We start from the raw sequence: 23,906 nt of genomic DNA, 5'->3' as shown, positions 1-23,906 counted from the left end.
ACAGTAAGTTATGTACAGATCCACGGGATCATTATGTAAATTTACACAACTATTCCACCATTCCCACTATTTAGGCAAAATAAATATATTTTGTGCAATATTAGCCAAGAAAATGGTTTGGTAATTTGACTCATCAAGGCAAAATAAGACCATCACAGTCAATGGTACTACAATTGGGATTAAAATTGAGATCCATGCGGAGAGGTAGTTTTTCCCTTTTAAGATATTACTTTTTCACCTGAGACATGGATACGTTCTTTCTTAGGCAATCCCGACAACCAGACCAAGTCAAGGCATAAAAATCGGTTCAAAATTCTAGATGCTTACAACGTCTACAGACGAAGTAAACCGCAGCTGATCAGTTTGTTGAGAGGTGAAGCAACCTTTACTACCCAATATCAACTAAGGAACCCATTTAGAAAGAGCAATCAGAAGACACCCGAATTGGAATAATAGTTCATTTACTCACAAAACACCATAGCATAACTATTCACAAAACACCAACTCTTCAATATTCTAATACTTCAGCCCAAAATTGATGGTCTGTTGTCTGAGGGAGTTCTCAAATAAGCAATTAAATTATCAATTTCAATTATCAATTATTTAAGATGGGGACGCCACTATGTGCGTATTTTAACCCAAATATGAGTGAAGGATGAGTGTAGGAAAATACATCTCAAGAGCCAGATGCCGTACTTAGCTGTAATTGTGGGAGAAAATCATTAATCCATCCGGCGTAGCATTCCTCGTTATTCATGTATATCAATGTGCATCTTCATCATTTTAGATTTAGGTCTATTACGTTTAAATTAATACATTTAGACTATGAAATATGGAAATACTACCTTATTACTGCATTTAGCTCTTCTGATCTTACATTAAAAGTTTACTTAATCGTGTGCTTAGTTTGTAACACGCTATTATTTAAGGAACATATTTGAAAGCATTGAGTGAGGAATGTAAATTTAGTGTAGCGAATAAATGCGATACAATTAATCAGACGCGGTAATTGGATGGCTTAGAACACTTTACAACCGGTCTGTCTAGAGTTACAACTTAGTTGCCAAGTCCCACGAGTCACACTTGCACTTGAATTCTACCATTCAAAATTATGTGAACACCCGGCCCCCGTCGCATAACGTGACTGGCGAATACAAACTACAGCCCACGTCTAGACGCTCTACAGACCTGGTATTGGAATGAAAATGTACAGTATTTTTCAATGTTATGTTATGTCTAAAGGTGCAGTGTTCCCTTTATGGGAAATAACCAAATGTGGAACTGGCTGACTTTCTTATACGATCCTTGAACTCCCGTCCAATTGAGTCGGTTATAATATAAACATAGGAAGTAAACCAAAATTACCGAGACTTCTTGAAAAGTCGTATTTTCTATTTTGTAAGCCTTTAAAAATTATAAATTACAGACGTAAAAGTATCTTAAATCTTAATAGGTAATGTAGCTCTGTTAGCTATTACACCTTCGTATAGCTCTGAATTATAAAACATCTTAAAGACTACTCATTGACAGTAATTTAATTTAATTTTCATCGATTATAGCAATCAAGGACACTGCAAAATTGTAATCAAATTAAAAGTATGCAATATTTCCCTAATAATTAATTGAATTGTAAATTTACTGTCTTTCGGTTTCTCTTGGCAGCTTAGATTATCGGGTCTAATTAGAGCGACGATGTAGAGAGAAGAATCCCGTTCCGGCTTCGGCCTCTGCCTCACACCGTGAATTAATCAAACTGAGACGTCAAGGCCAGTAGAGAATGAACGATCTACCCTTGGTTAGATTAGGAAAAGTCTATAACTACAGGGAAGTGAATGATCTACCTCTGAGTAGCTGAGGATAAGAAAATACCAATAGAGATGTCATGATCTACCTCTGATTTGCTGGCTCTTCCCAACAGGGAAGTAAATTATCTACTTGTGACTGGCTAAGTATAAGTCAACACCAACAAAGAAGTAAATGATCTACCTCTGGCTGGCCGAGGAAAAGACAATACTAAAAGAGGTGATAATTATCTACGTCTTGCTGGCTGTGGACAGGTCAATACTAATAGAGGTGTTAATGATCTACGTTTTGCTGGCTGTGGACAGGTCAATACTAATAGAGGTGTTAGTGATCTAAGTCTTGCTGGCTGTGGACAAGTCAATACTAATAGAGGTGTTAATGATCTACGTTTTGCTGGCTGTGGGCAAGTCAATACTAATAAAGGTGTTAATGATCTACGTCTGGATGGCTGTGGAAAAGTCAGTACTAATAGAGGTGATAATTATCTACGTCTTGCTGGCTGTGGACAAGTCAATACTAATAGAGGTGATAATTATCTACGTCTTGCTGGCTGTGGACGGGAAACGGACAGAGGAGCGCAAGTCGTAAAACTGTCAACCCCGCGGCCGAAGAATGATTCGCGGACCAAGGAGCGCACAATACCTGCTCTAATGGGAGGTCATAAATAAAATCCGTAGGGGTAGGACCAAGGAGCGCAGAGGCACCTTGCGCGCCTCGGTCCTACCCATGCAAGGAACTAATCCCCCAATTATACGGATTAAAAGAGACAATTGCTGGGTCAACCCTGCAAGTAAATCCCATTAGTCGTGCCTCATTGAATACACTACTTTAAAATGAAAATGTAAGGAGTAATTTTGAAACTATAAATATGTTAACAGAGACAATGCAAGATACTGTATTATGCATTCGAAGTAGTTATCTTAAAAACAGTTGGTTTTTGTCCTACGTTAATCAGCCCATTTTCAATGCAGACAAACTGCATATTTTTCTAAGTGCAGTTTAATAAAAATTAAATATTTATCACTAAATAGTACGGAACTAAATTTGCATTATTCTATTATAATTAAAATCATATTAGATTATTCGAGACAGCTAAACTTTCTCTCTGCGTTTCAGAACTATCAAATGTTTACATTATTTTGTTTTGCAGGTATAGTTTATACAATTTTGAAATAGCTTTGAAGGCATGACGACTATTAATTGCTTGATTCTACGTGATTTGTTTTGATCATCGACCCGTGATTCAACCTTCGTCTCCGTCCTGTGGAAACACCTGACATTTTCTCTCGTGATAGAGGTTAGGATATTGAATGACTTAATATTACCGGACGTTCGTACTATTTAGGAGCAACGCATACCATTCTTGAAACTAATTCTTAAGAACAACATTATATTATGTTGTGCATTTCCAGATTAGGTGGGTGAGCCTACTGCTGAAAGTTATATTTGCCAAATGACAATGTGCCTGGGCAAAATTTACTTCAAAAAGTAGTGTTGTTTACATAGGCTTTGTTTAAATTTAAAAATACTTTTTGCATAAGAATTACTTAGGTTTTTCTGAAAGTATGTAGTTAGAAATGTCTGAAAATAAATCGATTATTTTGTTTCGTTTACTTTTTTAACTGTTGTATTGCCGACAAAAAAGTGTTTCTAATGAAAACATTTACTCCTCAAGATCCTATAATTATTCCCAACTGTTTAGACAAGCACAAATTTGTTTAATCAGAATTTACTTGGCTATTTCCAAAGTAATGGTTTAAGCATCGTTTAAGTAGATTTTATAGCCTCCGGATTACCAATGAATATAAACATAATTACTATATTTTAATGCTAAATTCAAATAACAATAACCGGCACATACTCTAAAAGGAATTAAAAAAAAAGAGTAAACTACAAAAATTAAAACTTGTCTTTATTCAAGTAGTGTTACCAGTTACAAAGTAAATTATCTATTATAAAAAAATAAACTTTTGAGTCTAGAATCAAATAAGAGATAATAAGTAATGAGTAACTTACAATCAGTGACTTGGGTTTTTTTTTAATTTCTTGCTGTACATCTAATAAGGTGACCAATTTTACAAATTCGTTACCGGTGCAGATTCCTAAAGAAAGTTCTATTCTCGGTTAATGTTAACGGTGCAATTGGTACATTTTCTAACTAATGTCACAGATTCGTGGGTAAAAATACTTCATTGGGGCCGAGAAATCCTAATCAGAGTGCACCATTAGTCAGCACCCACAATGTAATATGCTGTGATTTTTCTTTAAATTAACAATAACTGTTTCATCTAAATAAGGCTAACTGATTATTTCAGGGCATAATAATCAAACTTATTTATCCAGCGAGAACAAAGTTATTTTTGAAAAACATCAAACCGTAGGCCTACAGTTTAAACATTTTTTAGGCCTATACAAACATCAGTAACAATGAATTATGTTGTTCGACGTTGTGACATGTTGCTATTTAGACATTGTGATGACAATGTTATATTATACATCATTTGTGTCATTTAACAAACGTTTTACATGGTGACAACATAAACGCCAAATATAGATGATAATTCGAAAACTAAAAGAAAGTAATACAAATTGAGTTTAAATTAGGAAGATGATTTGGAATTGCAATAACTTTAAAATTATATGGAATTTGATTCATGTCACCATATAAAGTGTTGGCTAAGTAACTTTAAAAAATTGTTCCTTTGTAAAATCTTTTTTTTTTGTAATATTATGTTATCACTGTTGACATTAAAAAGTAAAGCTTACCTCCTAAGAAATGTGAAATGAATTGAGAATGGCCCGTATTGTATTTTTGGAAAAAATATATGGGATTCGAAATAGTAAAAAATTTGTCTACATAAAAAGTCATCATTTTGACACAAATACAATATACATAGTAAAATTCTGACTCCGATCCTTGCTCTCGAGTCTGAGAAACTGCAAAGCATATCAACTATATACTGTATTGGTACGTATGTTTTGTATTACCTTTTCTTTTTATCAATCGATGGGAAAATAAAGTACTTCAATGGATATGCGCATTTTACATATCATAAAGAAGAGATGGTTTCTGTCTGTTGAATTTACCTATAAAACTAAGATGTAAAATTCAGGTTTTTTAATCAATGGTGGGTACACGTTGAAAGCATTTAATTGTATTCGTGGATTTAAATTAGCTAAGGATTTTACTGACCATTCCTGCATAAAAATTAGTATATTTCATAGCGAGGGGTCCCATTGCAAATTTGCACATTTTAATAGGGTTCAACACCTTTTCTAAGGTAAAACTAACGGTGCAATACCCCTTTATTTTCAAAGATTATGTTTGTTTAAAGCAGTTATTAAAAGTGAATAAACTTACTAATTTACAATAATTTCCATTCATTGATTTTAGATCTACACCATGAAGACTAAAGTCACCTACAAGACCAAGTCGCAATTATTAAAAAGTAGCCTATTTAAAATCCATTTTTATAAAATAAAAAAAAATCTAAATGTGGTTTAACATTCAACTGAAGGATCAGCTTTTATATTGCAATTTAAATTCGAAAGTGAAAGTGTACGGCCTGGTAATTTGTTGATACATTAGTTTGGTAATAAGTTGCACTAGAAAAATATGCCTGAATCAATGGTGTAGTCAGTGAGGCGCGACTAATGGGATTTACTCACAGGGTCGACTCAAGGGGCGCACATGAAAAGAGCCCAAAAACTCAGGCAGACGCTTGAAAAGCGCCCGGACCTCCAAGGTCCCAACCAGGATGGTGCGAAAAGAGCCCGGTCTCTTTTTAGAACTTTCACAACGGGTCTTCAAAATATAAAAAACAAATAACACAGTTGAATTACATGAAATTATTTACAATATTAAAAGATATACTTTTAAAAGATACATTAATAAAATATATAAGATATTTACATTACTAAGATATAGTCTGTTTACCTAACCTAACCTAACCTAACCTAACCCAACCTAACCTAACCTAACCCAACCTAACCTAACCTAACTTAACCTAACCTAACCCAACCAAACACAACACTATTTACTAAAACACTACTATATATACACACACACAATTTATAGTCAGCTTCCTCCTCCTCAGGTACCTGTGGAGACCCGGGCTCTTTCCATGCTTAAGATTAGTGAACCTTTTTGGGGATTAAAATTTTGGGCTCTTTTCATGCGCTCCGGACTCAAGCATTGTCTTGTTCAACCCTCGCAAGTAGGGGATTAGTTTCTTGCCCGGGTCGGACCAAGGAGCGCAAGCACCTCTGCGCTCCTTGGTCCTACCCCGACGAATTCTTCGGCCGCGGGGTTGACAGTTTTACGACTTGCGCTCCTCTGTCCGTTTCCCCCGAAGAATTCGTCGGGGTAGGACCAAGGAGCGCAGAGGTGCTTGCGCTCCTTGGTCCGACCCGGGCAAGAAACTAATCCCCTACTTGCGAGGGTTGAACAAGACAATGCTTGAGTCCGGAGCGCATGAAAAGAGCCCAAAATTTTAATCCCCAAAAAGGTTCACTAATCTTAAGCATGGAAAGAGCCCGGGTCTCCACAGGTACCTGAGGAGGAGGAAGCTGACTATAAATTGTGTGTGTGTATATATAGTAGTGTTTTAGTAAATAGTGTTGTGTTTGGTTGGGTTAGGTTAGGTTAAGTTAGGTTAGGTTAGGTTGGGTTAGGTTAGGTTAGGTTGGGTTAGGTTAGGTTAGGTTAGGTTAGGTAAACAGACTATATCTTAGTAATGTAAATATCTTATATATTTTATTAATGTATCTTTTAAAAGTATATCTTTTAATATTGTAAATAATTTCATGTAATTCAACTGTGTTATTTGTTTTTTATATTTTGAAGACCCGTTGTGAAAGTTCTAAAAAGAGACCGGGCTCTTTTCGCACCATCCTGGTTGGGACCTTGGAGGTCCGGGCGCTTTTCAAGCGTCTGCCTGAGTTTTTGGGCTCTTTTCATGTGCGCCCCTTGAGTCGACCCTGTGAGTAAATCCCATTAGTCGCGCCTCACTGACTACACCATTGATTCAGGCATATTTTTCTAGTGCAACTTATTACCAAACTAATGTATCAACAAATTACCAGGCCGTACACTTTCACTTTCGAATTTAAATTGCAATATAAAAGCTGATCCTTCAGTTGAATGTTAAACCACATTTAGATTTTTTTTTATTTTATAAAAATGGATTTTAAATAGGCTACTTTTTAATAATTGCGACTTGGTCTTGTAGGTGACTTTAGTCTTCATGGTGTAGATCTAAAATCAATGAATGGAAATTATTGTAAATTAGTAAGTTTATTCACTTTTAATAACTGCTTTAAACAAACATAATCTTTGAAAATAAAGGGGTATTGCACCGTTAGTTTTACCTTAGAAAAGGTGTTGAACCCTATTAAAATGTGCAAATTTGCAATGGGACCCCTCGCTATGAAATATACAAATTTTTATGCAGGAATGGTCAGTAAAATCCTTAGCTAATTTAAATCCACGAATACAATTAAATGCTTTCAACGTGTACCCACCATTGATTAAAAAACCTGAATTTTACATCTTAGTTTTATAGGTAAATTCAACAGACAGAAACCATCTCTTCTTTATGATATGTAAAATGCGCATATCCATTGAAGTACTTTATTTTCCCATCGATTGATAAAAAGAAAAGGTAATACAAAACATACGTACCAATACAGTATATAGTTGATATGCTTTGCAGTTTCTCAGACTCGAGAGCAAGGATCGGAGTCAGAATTTTACTATGTATATTGTATTTGTGTCAAAATGATGACTTTTTATGTAGACAAATTTTTTACTATTTCGAATCCCATATATTTTTTCCAAAAATACAATACGGGCCATTCTCAATTCATTTCACATTTCTTAGGAGGTAAGCTTTACTTTTTAATGTCAACAGTGATAACATAATATTACAAAAAAAAAAGATTTTACAAAGGAACAATTTTTTAAAGTTACTTAGCCAACACTTTATATGGTGACATGAATCAAATTCCATATAATTTTAAAGTTATTGCAATTCCAAATCATCTTCCTAATTTAAACTCAATTTGTATTACTTTCTTTTAGTTTTCGAATTATCATCTATATTTGGCGTTTATGTTGTCACCATGTAAAACGTTTGTTAAATGACACAAATGATGTATAATATAACATTGTCATCACAATGTCTAAATAGCAACATGTCACAACGTCGAACAACATAATTCATTGTTACTGATGTTTGTATAGGCCTAAAAAATGTTTAAACTGTAGGCCTACGGTTTGATGTTTTTCAAAAATAACTTTGTTCTCGCTGGATAAATAAGTTTGATTATTATGCCCTGAAATAATCAGTTAGCCTTATTTAGATGAAACAGTTATTGTTAATTTAAAGAAAAATCACAGCATATTACATTGTGGGTGCTGACTAATGGTGCACTCTGATTAGGATTTCTCGGCCCCAATGAAGTATTTTTACCCACGAATCTGTGACATTAGTTAGAAAATGTACCAATTGCACCGTTAACATTAACCGAGAATAGAACTTTCTTTAGGAATCTGCACCGGTAACGAATTTGTAAAATTGGTCACCTTATTAGATGTACAGCAAGAAATTAAAAAAAAACCCAAGTCACTGATTGTAAGTTACTCATTACTTATTATCTCTTATTTGATTCTAGACTCAAAAGTTTATTTTTTTATAATAGATAATTTACTTTGTAACTGGTAACACTACTTGAATAAAGACAAGTTTTAATTTTTGTAGTTTACTCTTTTTTTTTAATTCCTTTTAGAGTATGTGCCGGTTATTGTTATTTGAATTTAGCATTAAAATATAGTAATTATGTTTATATTCATTGGTAATCCGGAGGCTATAAAATCTACTTAAACGATGCTTAAACCATTACTTTGGAAATAGCCAAGTAAATTCTGATTAAACAAATTTGTGCTTGTCTAAACAGTTGGGAATAATTATAGGATCTTGAGGAGTAAATGTTTTCATTAGAAACACTTTTTTGTCGGCAATACAACAGTTAAAAAAGTAAACGAAACAAAATAATCGATTTATTTTCAGACATTTCTAACTACATACTTTCAGAAAAACCTAAGTAATTCTTATGCAAAAAGTATTTTTAAATTTAAACAAAGCCTATGTAAACAACACTACTTTTTGAAGTAAATTTTGCCCAGGCACATTGTCATTTGGCAAATATAACTTTCAGCAGTAGGCTCACCCACCTAATCTGGAAATGCACAACATAATATAATGTTGTTCTTAAGAATTAGTTTCAAGAATGGTATGCGTTGCTCCTAAATAGTACGAACGTCCGGTAATATTAAGTCATTCAATATCCTAACCTCTATCACGAGAGAAAATGTCAGGTGTTTCCACAGGACGGAGACGAAGGTTGAATCACGGGTCGATGATCAAAACAAATCACGTAGAATCAAGCAATTAATAGTCGTCATGCCTTCAAAGCTATTTCAAAATTGTATAAACTATACCTGCAAAACAAAATAATGTAAACATTTGATAGTTCTGAAACGCAGAGAGAAAGTTTAGCTGTCTCGAATAATCTAATATGATTTTAATTATAATAGAATAATGCAAATTTAGTTCCGTACTATTTAGTGATAAATATTTAATTTTTATTAAACTGCACTTAGAAAAATATGCAGTTTGTCTGCATTGAAAATGGGCTGATTAACGTAGGACAAAAACCAACTGTTTTTAAGATAACTACTTCGAATGCATAATACAGTATCTTGCATTGTCTCTGTTAACATATTTATAGTTTCAAAATTACTCCTTACATTTTCATTTTAAAGTAGTGTATTCAATGAGGCACGACTAATGGGATTTACTTGCAGGGTTGACCCAGCAATTGTCTCTTTTAATCCGTATAATTGGGGGATTAGTTCCTTGCATGGGTAGGACCGAGGCGCGCAAGGTGCCTCTGCGCTCCTTGGTCCTACCCCTACGGATTTTATTTATGACCTCCCATTAGAGCAGGTATTGTGCGCTCCTTGGTCCGCGAATCGCTGTGGACAGGTCAATACTAATAGAGGTGTTAGTGATCTAAGTCTTGCTGGCTGTGGACAAGTCAATACTAATAGAGGTGTTAATGATCTACGTCTGGATGGCTGTGGAAAAGTCAGTACTAATAGAGGTGTTTATGATCTACTTCTTGCTGGCTGAGTATAGATTAATAGAGATGTTAATAATTTACCCTCGGCTCAAAGTGTTAGGTCAAGACCCACAGAGCACTGGCTGAGGATAGGTCAAAACCAACAAAGAAATGAATGATCTACCTCTGGCTCAAAGTGATAGGTCAAGACCCACAGATCGCTGGCTGAGGATAGGTCAAAACCAACAAAGAAATGAATGATCTACCTCTGGCTCAAAGTGATAGGTCAAGACCCACAGATCGCTGGCTGAGGATAGGTCAAAACCAACAAAGAAATGAATGATCTACCTCTGGCTCAAAGTGATAGGTCAAGACCCACAGATCGCTGGCTGAGGATAGGTCAAAACCAACAAAGAAATGAATGATCTACCTCTGGCTCAAAGTGATAGGTCAAGACCCACAGATCGCTGGCTGAGGATAGGCCAAGACCAACAGAGAAGTGAATGATCTACCTCTGGCTCAAAGTGATAGGTCAAGACCCACAGATCGCTGGCTGAGAATAGGCCAAGACCAACAGAGAAGTGAATGATCTACCTCTGGCTCAAAGTGATAGGTCAAGACCCACAGATCTTTGGCTAAGGATAGGTCAAGATCAACAGGGAAGTGAATGATCTACCTCTGGCTTAAAGTGATAGGTCAAGACCCACAGATCGCTGGCTGAGGATAGGTCAAGACCAACAGAGAAGTGAATGATCTACCTCTGGCTCAAAGTGATAGGTCAAGACCCACAGATCGCTGGCTGAGGATAGGTCAAGACCAACAGAGAAGTGAATGATCTACCTCTGGCTCAAAGTGATAGGTCAAGACCCACAGATCGCTGGCTGAGGATAGGTCAAGACCAACAGAGAAGTGAATGATCTACCTCTGGCTCAAAGTGATAGGTCAAGACCCACAGATCTTTGGCTAAGGATAGGTCAAGATCAACAGGGAAGTGAATGATCTACCTCTGGCTTAAAGTGATATGTCACGACCCACAGATCGCTGGCTGAGAATAGGCCAAGACAAAAAGAGAAGTGAATGATCTACCTCTGGTTCTAAGTGATAGGTCAAAACCCACAGATCGCTGGCTGAGGATAGGTCAAGACCCACCGAGAATCCAATTATCTACCTCTGGGTGGCTTGGCTAAGAATAGATCAAGATCAATAGAGAGGCCAATGGTCTACCTCTGGCTCGCTGACGATAAGACAAGACCGTAAAAGAAAAAATTGTTATACTACTGAATGGCTGAGGATGGACAAAAACTAGGATGAGGTAGAAAAAAACCTTCACATGCCTCTGAATGACTGTCTTATACGCTTTTAAAGTTCACTACACTACCCAAGTTGTCGGTCTAATCAGTGCATCAGTTGCGATGCGTTTTCATAAATGTTGGGATACGCGCCTGCCTGTAAACCCTAAATTCATTTAAGCTGGGTCCAGACTCCTACAAAAATCGAGCTGGGACTGTGTATGGTGGTTTTTCATAATAACATTTCATATTTACTTTTATTACATATTTTACTGGTACGAGCAGCAGAGACTCGACACTTGAGTTCTATGCACTGATGTTAGTATCAGTGTTTAGTGTATTGTATTCAATGGTGTTGTTCCATATTACCATGACAAAGCCGCACCCTTGAAAGGTGGAGACACAACATGCTTGACAGTTTGACAGCCTCTTTATACAGCAATGCGATAGAAAGAACCAGCCGTGTTCTTCTGTTGATTAATGAGGTCGAGTTCACGCATAACCCTCTAGACTCGTATCTTCTAGCAAAAATATAATTTTAAAACACTACAGTAAAGCTTACCTAAACATCATTCCGAAATTGACTAACTATTTCTGATTTGTCATGAATAAACCAGAAATGGCTTTATCATAAGAAGAGAGGTACTGTCACTTAAGTTCGACAAAACCCCTCTATAATGTTCTAAGTGTTGCAGCATCCTAAGGAGCACTACGTTACTCGTTTTTTAAATATTTAAACTGCTTTATACAATCCTTTATATTTTCACGAGTGCTACGCTCATTGTTTCCAAATGAGGGTTATACATGACGACTGTATTTCTTCTGAAATAATGCCAATTGAGGTTCATGCAGCTATCCTAGAGTCTATAATCTCCCTCGATAGATTGTAGGGCGATATTGTATCCAAGAGCACAGTATTTTTGTTTTATCATGGCCATCTTATAGTCACAGAAGATGAAGATTCATAATATCTGGTTGGTGACGGATGTCCGCCGCATGATCGAAGTAATGTAAGGGTGTAAGGAGGATGAGGATATCCGGCTGGTCAAACCCATCAATATGCTGTGCATGATGTTGTCTCTTAGCATTCTGATAGTCTTTCTTAGCTCATACTAGGCTCAATGTACAGTCAAAACTATCATGGTAGTTTAAACCTTTGAAAAATCTACAAATATTTAAGACTTATCAATGAGCATCTTTCACTTTATATTAGCATATTAATATATAGATTTAACAATGTTGTGCTCCGTTTACATTCATTTAATTATGGTTACGTTAGGATTGATTCGGCAAACCACTAAAGATAGTTTTTTCTCACAATCTTTCGCGTAGATTAACTTGGTTGGTCTATTGTAAACTAGGTTTGCGGGTACATGTTTAGTGACCGAGGTGTTATTGAGCCGGACACCTCCACTCTGCGGTTGCGGTCACTTCGCCACCCAATCACTTATCTGGGTTATATTTCACATAATCTACGTGATTTCACACGTCTTTAGTTTCTAAAACCTCTATACAGTTCAAGATAACAATGATATAACTGCATCGCTTAGTTGATTTGCTGTACATATAGTTATATAGGAATGTATAGTATTTAGATACATTAAGTTTTGAACCAATTACTTAGGTGCTAATATACTCGGTTCACCTCCTTATTAAAGTCCCACCGGGATACGGCTTTTGCACGTCCAAATATTTTAGGTGGATCTTTATGTAATTAACTGGTTTCTTCAGTAGATTTACGGAAGAGAGTTCAGAGGTTTTCCCCACTGCAAACTCTAAACTCATCCCGTTGCAAATCAGCTCACAAATAGAAAACTCAACACTATAACAAGGAAATCCTTGGGGGGAACCAAACGGCCGAAATGTTAGAGTAGACTATTGTTTGATAAGTTGAAGCGGATATTTTACAGTTTTAATAGCGTAGGTGTAGATCACGAACCCGAGTTTCCTAACCAAGTCCGAGGTCTGTAATTTGACGGCGTGGCGTTGCGCGGACGGTAGCGGCTGGCGGGCACAGCGGCCACCCACCCCACAAACACGTACACTCCCAGGCACACGTGATTGAGTTATGCAATTTTCAATCATTCTACATCGCTGTTCTATTCAGCCAGCAACGTAATATGAGGCCTTCCTCCGAATGCAAACAATATTAGAATTTCCAGTGGGAGAATCCAGTATTTGTGGATATAAAACGTCTTCGTGTCAGTGAATCAACTAGGTTCAACATGAACTCTGACACAAATATTTCAAAGAGTTCGTGAACCAGCTTCATCTGATAATTAGAGAAAGAATTCGAGGGGGTTTAAGTTTATTTTATTTTTTTAACGATCATACTGAAAAATAAAGTAAATTTCTATCTTGTACTTTTCTAACTACTGTAGTTTGAAAATAGACGGTTTCGCCCATTTCATCTTTATTGGTTATAATAATTTTTCTATATGGACGTATCTTCATTTTTTTTTTCATTAAATTGTGAGTTAAAAATTAAAGGAAAATAATGAATTCATTTTAGCGAATTTCCCTATAGGGAAGTAGCTATTACCGTAGGTCTCATGGTAAGACTTAGGCCCGGGACCGATTTACTTTTTCATTTTAATGTTCCCAGAGGCCAAAAACACCATTCGTTCAAATTTTTATATATGTATATATATATATATATATATATATATATATATATATATATATATATATATATATATATATATATATATATATATATATATATATGTGTGTCCGTGAACACGATAACTTGAGTAATTTTTATCCGATTTTGATGAAATTTGGTTTGAAGGTGTAAGGCGGGATAAACTTGAATGAGTTCGCGATCCAGCATGATCGGACTATGGGAACAGGGTTTTATGGGGTAAAAATTTGTTTTTCTTACTTCTTACCCTCAAAACACAAAATTTCCCAATTTTTCTCTAAACCTTCTTAAAGAGCTTAAAAAAACAAACAATTCAGTATATCAAAGTGTTTTTGTACAATTATTGGTTACGGAGAAAACTAAAAAAAATGGTAAATTTAAAATTCCCATGTTATTCTTATGGAGAATATTGTAAAATGTTGTAGTTTGCTTGTTTATGGATATATTTTGATCAAACTTGGCAAATTTATTTATTTTATAGTAAGCTATCAATATTTTACTAAAACACACTACTTTATTAGTTTCCTTGTAGCAGCAAACCTAGGTACTCGTTAAACCTAATGTTATTTAAATAGATCAATTGAAAATCAATTCGGCCAAATGGAAATTCGCTTAGACGGCAGGTTTGCTGCGGCGGGGGTATTTATTGTTTAATTAGGTCACTCGTCACAAAATATTTTACGGATTTGAGTTTTGAATATCATAATATGTATGTTATATATGCATAGTTCAAAGTGCTATAATATATTTAAATTTTATATTTGCCAGACAACATACAATATATACATAAATATATTTCTATTTCCGATTCTTTATAACTTGTTACTGTCCAATATAAAAAGGCCATTTGCTTTATCAAGCCATCTTGTAGTTATCTTATAATTCTAGACTCATCTATCATTCATATTTGGGTTCAAATACGCCTTACGGTTCAAATATAGATAGTGAGTGATTTAGTCATTATCTAGAAACTACTATAATTTGACTTAACAGCGATATCAATCAACCGCCAAGTGTGAGCCTCGTTGTTATCTGACAGGTGTTTGTCAGCTGTTTTGTCTACAACCGAGTTATTACTGAAGTTAAACGGCAATAAACTAACAATAACAATTTATCAGCTGAAAGCTCGTAAAGCCGGTGGTTTAGTACGGGTAAATCACGCTCTTGAGGAGCACAATTACAATTACACCATTCTTAACGACAGCGACAATAGCGCGGCGCGGCGGTGGCGGACTTAACTTTCCCTGTGTTTGTGACATAATAATGTAAATGAACCAGACATAATGAATAGCGCATTATAATGAGTAGCTGAGGGCCTTATTGCGCAAGTTCTCGCGCATTGACCCATCTGCAACAATGCTGATTGATTGCAAATTCTTGCGCATTGACCTATCTGCCACAATGCTTGTTGTTTGTATGTTCTCGTGCATTAAACCATCTGCTACAATGCTGATTTAGAACATGTTCTCGCGCATTGACCCATCTGCAACAATGTTGACTGATTGCAAATTCTTTCTCATTGGCCTATCTGCTAAAATGCTTTTTATTACACGTTCTCGCGGATTGACCTTCTGCTAATTGATTTCAAACTCTGGTGTATTTAACTGTCTGTTACAATACTGATCGATTACATGTTCTCGCACATTGGTCCATCTGCTACAATGCTAATTTATTACCTACAAATGTTCTCGCACATTAACATTTTTGCTACAATGTTGATCGATTGCATATTCTCGTGCATTAACCTATATGCTACAATACTGACTGATTAACTAGAATAATTGCAAATTCTCTTAAAGGAATCCTGCATACAGGTGAGAAATGAGTAGCATTTTCAGATTAGTAGTTGACAATGCGTAGGCAGATAGCATATTATGAAAGGCGTAGGATCATGCCCTTGGATTATGTATCTAACAATTAATGGAACCTACACTACTGCAAATCAACGGATGAATAATCTGTAGTCAATCAAGAACGTATTTGCTACTTCTTCTGTAAGAGTTGTATGCAATACCTGAAAATCCTACATCCGCAGTAAACATATGTTTGTTTAGGTCCCACGTGCTTAAGGAGTGCCTACAACTTAAGACAAAAAGGAAATTAATAAGTAGGTAAGTAGGAAATTGATATTAGGTAGTTATACTATACTATATAAACTGCATATCTATGAAACAGAGGACCGAGGGAGTGTTTACATTAGGTACGCTGGTCATTCCCCACAGTGTCTAAGCCTGCCAACAACTGTCTGTCCTGGGATCACAGCACAGTTGTATCATTCCAACATACATTACGAGAGGTACGCTGGTCATTCCCCACAGTGTCTGAGCCTGCCAACAACTGTCTGTCCTGGGATCACAGCACAGTTGTATCATTCCAACATACATTACCAGAGGTACGCAGGTCATTCTCCACAGTGTCTGAGCCTGCCAACAACTGTCTGTCCTGGGATCACAGCACAGTTGTATCATTCCAACATACATTACCAGAGGTACGCAGGTCATTCTCCACAGTGTCTGAGCCTGCCAACAACTGTCTGTCCTGGGATCACAGCACAGTTGTATCATTCCAACATACATTACCAGAGGTACGCTGGTCATTCCCCACAGTGTCTAAGCCTGCCAACAACTGTCTGTCCTGGGATCACAGCACAGTTGTATCATTCCAACATACATTACCAGAGGTACGCAGGTCATTCTCCACAGTGTCTGAGCCTGCCAACAACTGTCTGTCCTGGGATCACAGCACAGTTGTATCATTCCAACATACATTACCAGAGGTACGCTGGTCATTCCCCACAGTGTCTAAGCCTGCCAACAACTGTCTGTCCTGGGATCACAGCACAGTTGTATCATTCCAACATACATTACGAGAGGTACGCTGGTCATTCCCCACAGTGTCTAAGCCTGCCAACAACTGTCTGTCCTGGGATCACAGCACAGTTGTATCATTCCAACATACATTACCAGAGGTACGCAGGTCATTCTCCACAGTGTCTGAGCCTGCCAACAACTGTCTGTCCTGGGATCACAGCACAGTTGTATCATTCCAACATACATTACCAGAGGTACGCTGGTCATTCCCCACAGTGTCTAAGCCTGCCAACAACTGTCTGTCCTGGGCTCACAGCACAGTTGTATCATTCCAACATACATTACCAGAGGTACGCAGGTCATTCCCCACAGTGTCTAAGCCTGCCAACAACTGTCTGTCCTGGGCTCACAGCACAGTTGTATCATTCCAACATACATTACGAGACGTACGCAGGTCATTCTCCACAGTGTCTGAGCCTGCCAACAACTGTCTGTCCTGGGATCACAGCACAGTTGTATCATTCCAACATACATTACCAGAGGTACGCAGGTCATTCTCCACAGTGTCTGAGCCTCCCAACAACTGTCTGTCCTGGGCTCACAGCACAGTTGTATCATTCCAACATACATTACCAGAGGTACGCAGGTCATTCTCCACAGTGTCTGAGCCTGCCAACAACTGTCTGTCCTGGGATCACAGCACAGTTGTATCATTCCAACATACATTACCAGACGTACGCAGGTCATTCTCCACAGTGTCTGAGCCTGCCAACAACTGTCTGTCCTGGGATCACAGCACAGTTGTATCATTCCAACATACATTACCAGAGGTACGCAGGTCATTCCCCACAGTGTCTGAGCCTGCCAACAACTGTCTGTCCTGGGATCACAGCACAGTTGTATCATTCCAACATACATTACCAGAGGTACGCAGGTCATTCCCCACAGTGTCTGAGCCTGCCAACAACTGTCTGTCCTGGGATCACAGCACAGTTGTATCATTCCAACATACATTACCAGAGGTACGCAGGTCATTCCCCACAGTGTCTGAGCCTGCCAACAACTGTCTGTCCTGGGCTCACAGCACAGTTGTATCATTCCAACATACATTACCAGAGGTACGCTGGTCATTCTCCACAGTGTCTGAGCCTGCCAACAACTGTCTGTCCTGGGATCACAGCACAGTTGTATCATTCCAACATACATTACCAGAGCTACGCAGGTCATTCTCCACAGTGTCTGAGCCTGCCAACAACTGTCTGTCCTGGGATCACAGCACAGTTGTATCATTCCAACATACATTACCAGAGGTACGCAGGTCATTCCCCACAGTGTCTGAGCCTGCCAACATCTGTCTGTCCTGGGCTCACAGCACAGTTGTATCATTCCAACGTACATTACCAGAGGTACGTTGGTCATTCCCCACAGTGTCTAAGCCTGCCAACAACTGTCTGTCCTGGGATCACAGCACAGTTGTATCATTCCAACATACATTACCAGAGGTACGCAGGTCATTCCCCACAGTGTCTGAGCCTGCCAACATCTGTCTGTCCTGGGCTCACAGCACAGTTATATCATTCCAACGTACATTACCAGAGGTACGTTGGTCATTCCCCACAGTGTCTAAGCCTGCCAACAACTGTCTGTCCTGGGATCACAGCACAGTTGTATCATTCCAACATACATTACCAGAGGTACGCAGGTCATTCCCCACAGTGTCTGAGCCTGCCAACAACTGTCTGTCCTGGGCTCACAGCACAGTTGTATCATTCCAACATACATTACCAGAGGTACGCAGGTCATTCCCCACAGTGTCTGAGCCTGCCAACAACTGTCTGTCCTGGGATCACAGCACAGTTGTATCATTCCAACATACATTACCAGAGGTACGCAGGTCATTCCCCACAGTGTCTGAGCCTGCCAACATCTGTCTGTCCTGGGATCACAGCACAGTTGTATCATTCCAACATACATTACCAGAGCTACGCAGGTCATTCTCCACAGTGTCTGAGCCTGCCAACAACTGTCTGTCCTGGGATCACAGCACAGTTGTATCATTCCAACATACATTACCAGAGGTACGCAGGTCATTCTCCACAGTGTCTGAGCCTGCCAACAACTGTCTGTCCTGGGCTCACAGCACAGTTGTATCATTCCAACATACATTACCAGAGGTACGCAGGTCATTCCCCACAGTGTCTGAGCCTGCCAACAACTGTCTGTCCTGGGCTCACAACACAGTTGTATCATTCCAACATACATTACCAGAGGTACGCAGGTCATTCCCCACAGTGTCTGAGCCTGCCAACAACTGTCTGTCCTGGGCTCACAACACAGTTGTATCATTCCAACATACATTACCAGAGGTACGCAGGTCATTCCCCACAGTGTCTGAGCCTGCCAAAAACTGTCTGTCCTGGGCTCACAGCACAGTTGTATCATTCCAACATACATTACCAGAGGTACGTCTTGAATTATTCTCCCAAGTGGAGGTGTTTAGGGATAATCTAAGCAAAACTACAACGAAAAACGAATTTAAACTATAAAATAATCAAATGTATTTCTCATTAATGTTTTCATGACAAGGAACAATATTGGACAACAAAACAGACAGCTGATAGTAAAAACAACATTCATATCATCTGTATGACTATTACAAATAAATAGAAAGGCAGAGGATACACGTCCGGTAACCAGACGTGGATTAGACGTCCGGCAATTACTGTCATAACCTAACCTAACCAACCAAACTTGCTGATAATGAAAAAATCGAATTAAGGTTAAATTCTTGCTCAATAAAAAAAATTAGAAATGCCAAAAATTCTAATAAAAGATGTACAGTTAAGAATAAATGGTATTCAATGCAAACTCTTCGACAAAAAGTTAAAGTCATCAATGGGATTCGAACCCTGGACCTCATGCATATCAGCCGAGCACCTTATCCACTACACCACGACCACCGATGGCTGACCATTGTATTGTTGTGGTAAAGGCGTTCCAGGCTCCCGCAACCCCATGACGTCATTGCCGTACGCCTTATCCACGTCCGGTTACCGGACGCGTATCCTCTATGAAATAGAAAAGGCAGGCATTTTCAACACTTTCCCTTATTTGCATAGTCCAAGATTTTCTCGCAGAACTTGAAGTCTTGGTCGAGGTATAGGCTTCGTCAGTATATCTGCTAGTTGATATTCTGAACCGATGTGCTTTACAGTCAGCATACCTATATTTATCCTCTCCGAATGAACAGGTACTTCCGCTGAATATGTTTTGTACGAAAGTGAAACTCGGGGTTTTCACAGAGTTTTCTTGCTGATTCGTTGTCAACTTTCAGGATAGGAACAGCAGACAATCCTATAAGTTCTTTGAACAAACGAGCAATCCATATTGTTTCTTTTGAACCAAGATTAGCTGCAATGATTTCAGCTTCACAAGTTGAATCCGCAACTAACTCCTGACGACGACTAAGCCAAGTTATAGCTGCACTCGCGTATTTAATAATAACTCCACTTGTTGAACGCATTGTAGTTGGACAACCAGCAAAGTCCGCGTCACTATAGCACTCCAGTAGACGTGTTTTAGGTTTGGATTGGTACACTAGCTTCTGGTCCACAGTGCCGGTCAAATAGCGTATAACACGCTTTGCTCTTGTGACATCATCTTGTGTAGGATTTTCTAAGTGACGTGATAGAACACTTACACTAAATGCAATGTCAAAACGAGTACCACGAGCAACATAAAGTAGGGCTCCAACTGCCGATCGGTATGGAAAATCGGAGGCTTTCCCTGGTGTTTGAGCAGTGAGCTTCTCTATGGGAGCAAGTACTGGCTTGCATCCTTCCATGTTGAATCGAGAAACGATCTTCTTGATATACGCTGATTGGCAGACCAATATATCACCATCACTTTGAGAAATTTCGAGTCCGAGAAAGTATGACACTTCTTTAGCAACAATTTCAAATTGTGAACGAAGTTGCCCAATAAATAAGTCCATTTCAGTCTGACTAGTCGCTGCGACTAATCCGTCATCAACATAGAGTGCAACGATGATTTTTCCAGCAGGGGTAGGACAAATATAGACGCAGGGATCTTCACGGCTCTGTCGAAATCCTAAGCCTTTCATGAAGTCGTCAAACCGTTTATTCCAGCATCGAGGTGCCTGTTTCAGGCCGTATAAGCTGCGTTTGAGACAACAAACACGATTTGTCCCATCTGAATATCCTTCAGGCTGCTTCATAAAAATCTCTTCTTCAACGACTCCGTACAAGAACGCAGTTGAGACGTCAAACTGCCGTAGAACCATCTTCTCAACAGCTGCGATGGACAATATTGATCGAACGACCTCCAGACGAGCAACCGGGCTGAAGGTTTCGGCATAATCAATACCAGGTCTTTGCGCACATCCTTTGATGACCAATCTCGCTCGATATTTGTTAACACTTCCATCAGGATTGCGCTTTATTCGGTAGACCCACTTGTTGTTGATAGTCTTCTTTCCCGGAGGGAGTTCGGTCAATTCCCATGCACCGTGTTTATGCATGGACCCCATTTCTTTGTCCATTGCTGTTTTCCATTCAGCACTATCTTCTGAACTGATGGCTTCAGTGTAAGACTTAGGTTCATCGTCAACAAGAAGAACTTCGGCAAAGTTAGACGAGACGTAATCGTTTAGCCACTCGGGTTGCCTTCTTTCCCGAGTCGAGTGCCGAGTTGCAGGATCGTTGGATAACTCTCCATCTTCACTATCACTGCTACTTGACGGGTCCTCAGTCGGTATGGGCGCATTATTACCCTTCACTGGAGAACTAGGCTCGTCAATAGTCTCTTCAACTTCTTGCCAGTCTTCTTCGACGTCATTGGTTTTATCAATCTTGATAGGCAACTCAACTTTCTTGTCACAGTTTCCAACGATTTCTTGAAAAACGACGTCACGAGAAACTACGATATCTCTTCTCTCTGGGACGTAGATTCGATATCGTTCATCACCATCGTATCCAACCAGGTAACCAACCACAGCTTTCTTGTCCATTTTTCACCTCCTCTGAACAGGAACATGGACGTAGCACTTTGAGCTGACCACTCGCAGATGTTTGATCCTCGGCTTTTGACCAAACCAGAGCTCAAAAGGTGATTTGTTGGCAACTGCTGACTTTCCCACTCGGTTCAAAACGTAGCCAGCAGTGATGACAAGTTCCGCCCAGATCGCTGCAGGAAATGTTACATTTGGATTGGCGTACTTGAAGGTCCGGGCCATTTCAACGATTGTTCTGTTCTCTCTCTCCACAGCACCATTTTGTTCGGGTGTATACGGTGCTGTCAGACGTTGGTTAACACCATATTCTCTGAGAATTTGACGAACTTCAGCGTTGTCAAACTCACCCCCGTTGTCGCTGAGAAACTCTTTGACGTGATGACCAATTGTGCGTGCTTTAGCCAACACTTCACGCAACGCTTCCTTCACAGCAGATTTTTCCCTTGCGACAAAACAGTATCGGTACCTTGAAAAGTGGTCTTTTATGACAATCAAGTATCGGCGACCTCCGAAGGATGGGTCAAACGGGCCGCAAACATCACCGGATAACAACTCACCGGGGGCTGAGGGGCGTTCTCGTGTTCCAAATGGTAGACGGTGTGCCTTTCCGAACTGACACGGTTCGCAGATCTCGTAGCTGGCTGGCACTTTGATACCCATTTCAGATTCGAGCCTCGATCGGACGTAGCGTTTATCCATGTGACCCCAGCGCTCATGATATAACTGCAGAATGCGATTGTCTTCTGCTGCATTAGCGCAAACCTCAGATGGTTGAACTGTGTGAAATGAGGCACGATACAAAGTTCCGCCACAGTTTCGAGTACCTTTGAATACAGTTTTTTCGTTAATAGTGAACCGACACTCGGTATTAGTCGATTCAAACCTGCTATTAGGGTTTCGATCATGAGCTGCGAGAATGGACAATAAGTTCCGAGAAACGTCAGGAACATACCAGACATCGTTGAGTGTGAACGTTTCCAGTTTTCCATTTTCATAGTTCGCTACTTCAACGACTCCACTGCCAAGAGCTTTTATAACTTCCTTTCCCGCCGCCTTTACTGTTGCGTTCGAGTTTGCAGGAAAAGGTTTGTACTCCGTGAACCAACTCAGATTTGACGTAATGTGCCGCGTAGAACCATTGTCGATCCACCACTGGTCGTTCGTGGTCACGATATTCATGTCACTGCTGATGGAAATCAGCGCACTTCGGTTGTCGGTCACGTTAACTTGCGAGCCCTTCGTTCTCTTCTTATCAGTGTCACTAGTTTTTGAACTAGTGCTAATGCCGTTAGCTCGAGCTGGATACGCAGGCTTGCCGTCAGCTTTCCATTTAGAACACTGGCGAATCCAATGACCTTTCCCCGAACAGTATTTGCACGAAGTGTCACCTTTTGGTTTTCTATTCTTCTGACCACCGCTGTTTGTGGCACTAAGAATGTCACCAGCTTTTGAAGTAGGAGCAACATTACGCTCATGAAGGATCAATGCAGATGAAACATCTTCAAGTTTCTTGCTCTCGTTTGCCTTCATAAGTAAGTAGCTAGACTTGAACGATTCAAAACGCTTCGGCAAAATGTGTAACACTTTTGACACAAACAGGAGCTCAAGAAAATCTTCGACTGTTTGGATGTTACGCGTTTTGAGGCCAGCTGCAAATTCGCGGTTTTGATTCTTCAATCTTGAAAGCACGGTCGGGGCATCCTCGGTATCATCCCATTCCATACTGAAGAAATCCAAACACTGACGAAACAACTGATCTTCTGCCTTGTTATCGAACTGCTCGATCAAAATGTCCCACGCTTCCTTAGCTGATAATCTTCCGGAAATACGTTGATGTAGATAATCACTGACGCACTGAGAAATAACTATTTTTGCCTGAGTCGTGGATTTGTTGAATTTCTGAAGTTCTTCCTTTTCGGCTTTAGTCGGAGGCTCAGAGAGGGTAGGCTTTTCTCTCTTTCCCTCGACGATGTCAACCGCGTCGAACAACTCTAGAACGTCCAACACTCGATCTTTCCACGTCGGCCAATCTTCTGCTCCTTTCAATGGTTTTATACCTTTCACGTATTCCATTTGTAGAGCTGAACGAACTCGATCGAAAGATATACCAATTGAGACAGAAAAATAAGTCAGTATAAATTGTTCTTACCGTGTACGTAGTAGACTAGATTTCCCAACACTGTTATGTACATAAAACGATGCTG

At 39.1% G+C, this 23,906-nt stretch overlaps 2 protein-coding genes across 2 annotated transcripts in view; one reads left to right on the top strand and one right to left on the bottom strand.

Moving 5' to 3' along the window:
• LOC128986508 (ras association domain-containing protein 10-like) overlaps positions 1 to 23,906 on the bottom strand; it is a 76,168-nt gene that overhangs the window by 4,483 nt on the left and 47,779 nt on the right. The gene's annotated exons all lie outside the window — the stretch shown is intronic.
• LOC128984188 (uncharacterized) lies at positions 2,182 to 19,689 on the top strand. The gene is made up of 4 exons (XM_054403483.1): positions 2,182 to 2,387; positions 3,216 to 3,220; positions 16,083 to 19,132; positions 19,663 to 19,689. The coding sequence occupies exons 1-4, from the start codon at positions 2,182 to 2,184 to the stop codon at positions 19,687 to 19,689; spliced, it is 3,288 nt and encodes a 1,095-aa protein (XP_054259458.1).

The sequence above is a fragment of the Macrosteles quadrilineatus genome, unplaced genomic scaffold (genome assembly GCF_028750875.1).
Source record: "Macrosteles quadrilineatus isolate MER2022 unplaced genomic scaffold, UCM_ALF_1.0 Scaffold_2__2_contigs__length_208266976, whole genome shotgun sequence".
Taxonomy (NCBI): Eukaryota; Metazoa; Arthropoda; class Insecta; order Hemiptera; family Cicadellidae; genus Macrosteles; species Macrosteles quadrilineatus.
This window is presented reverse-complemented; position numbering and strand designations above follow the sequence as displayed.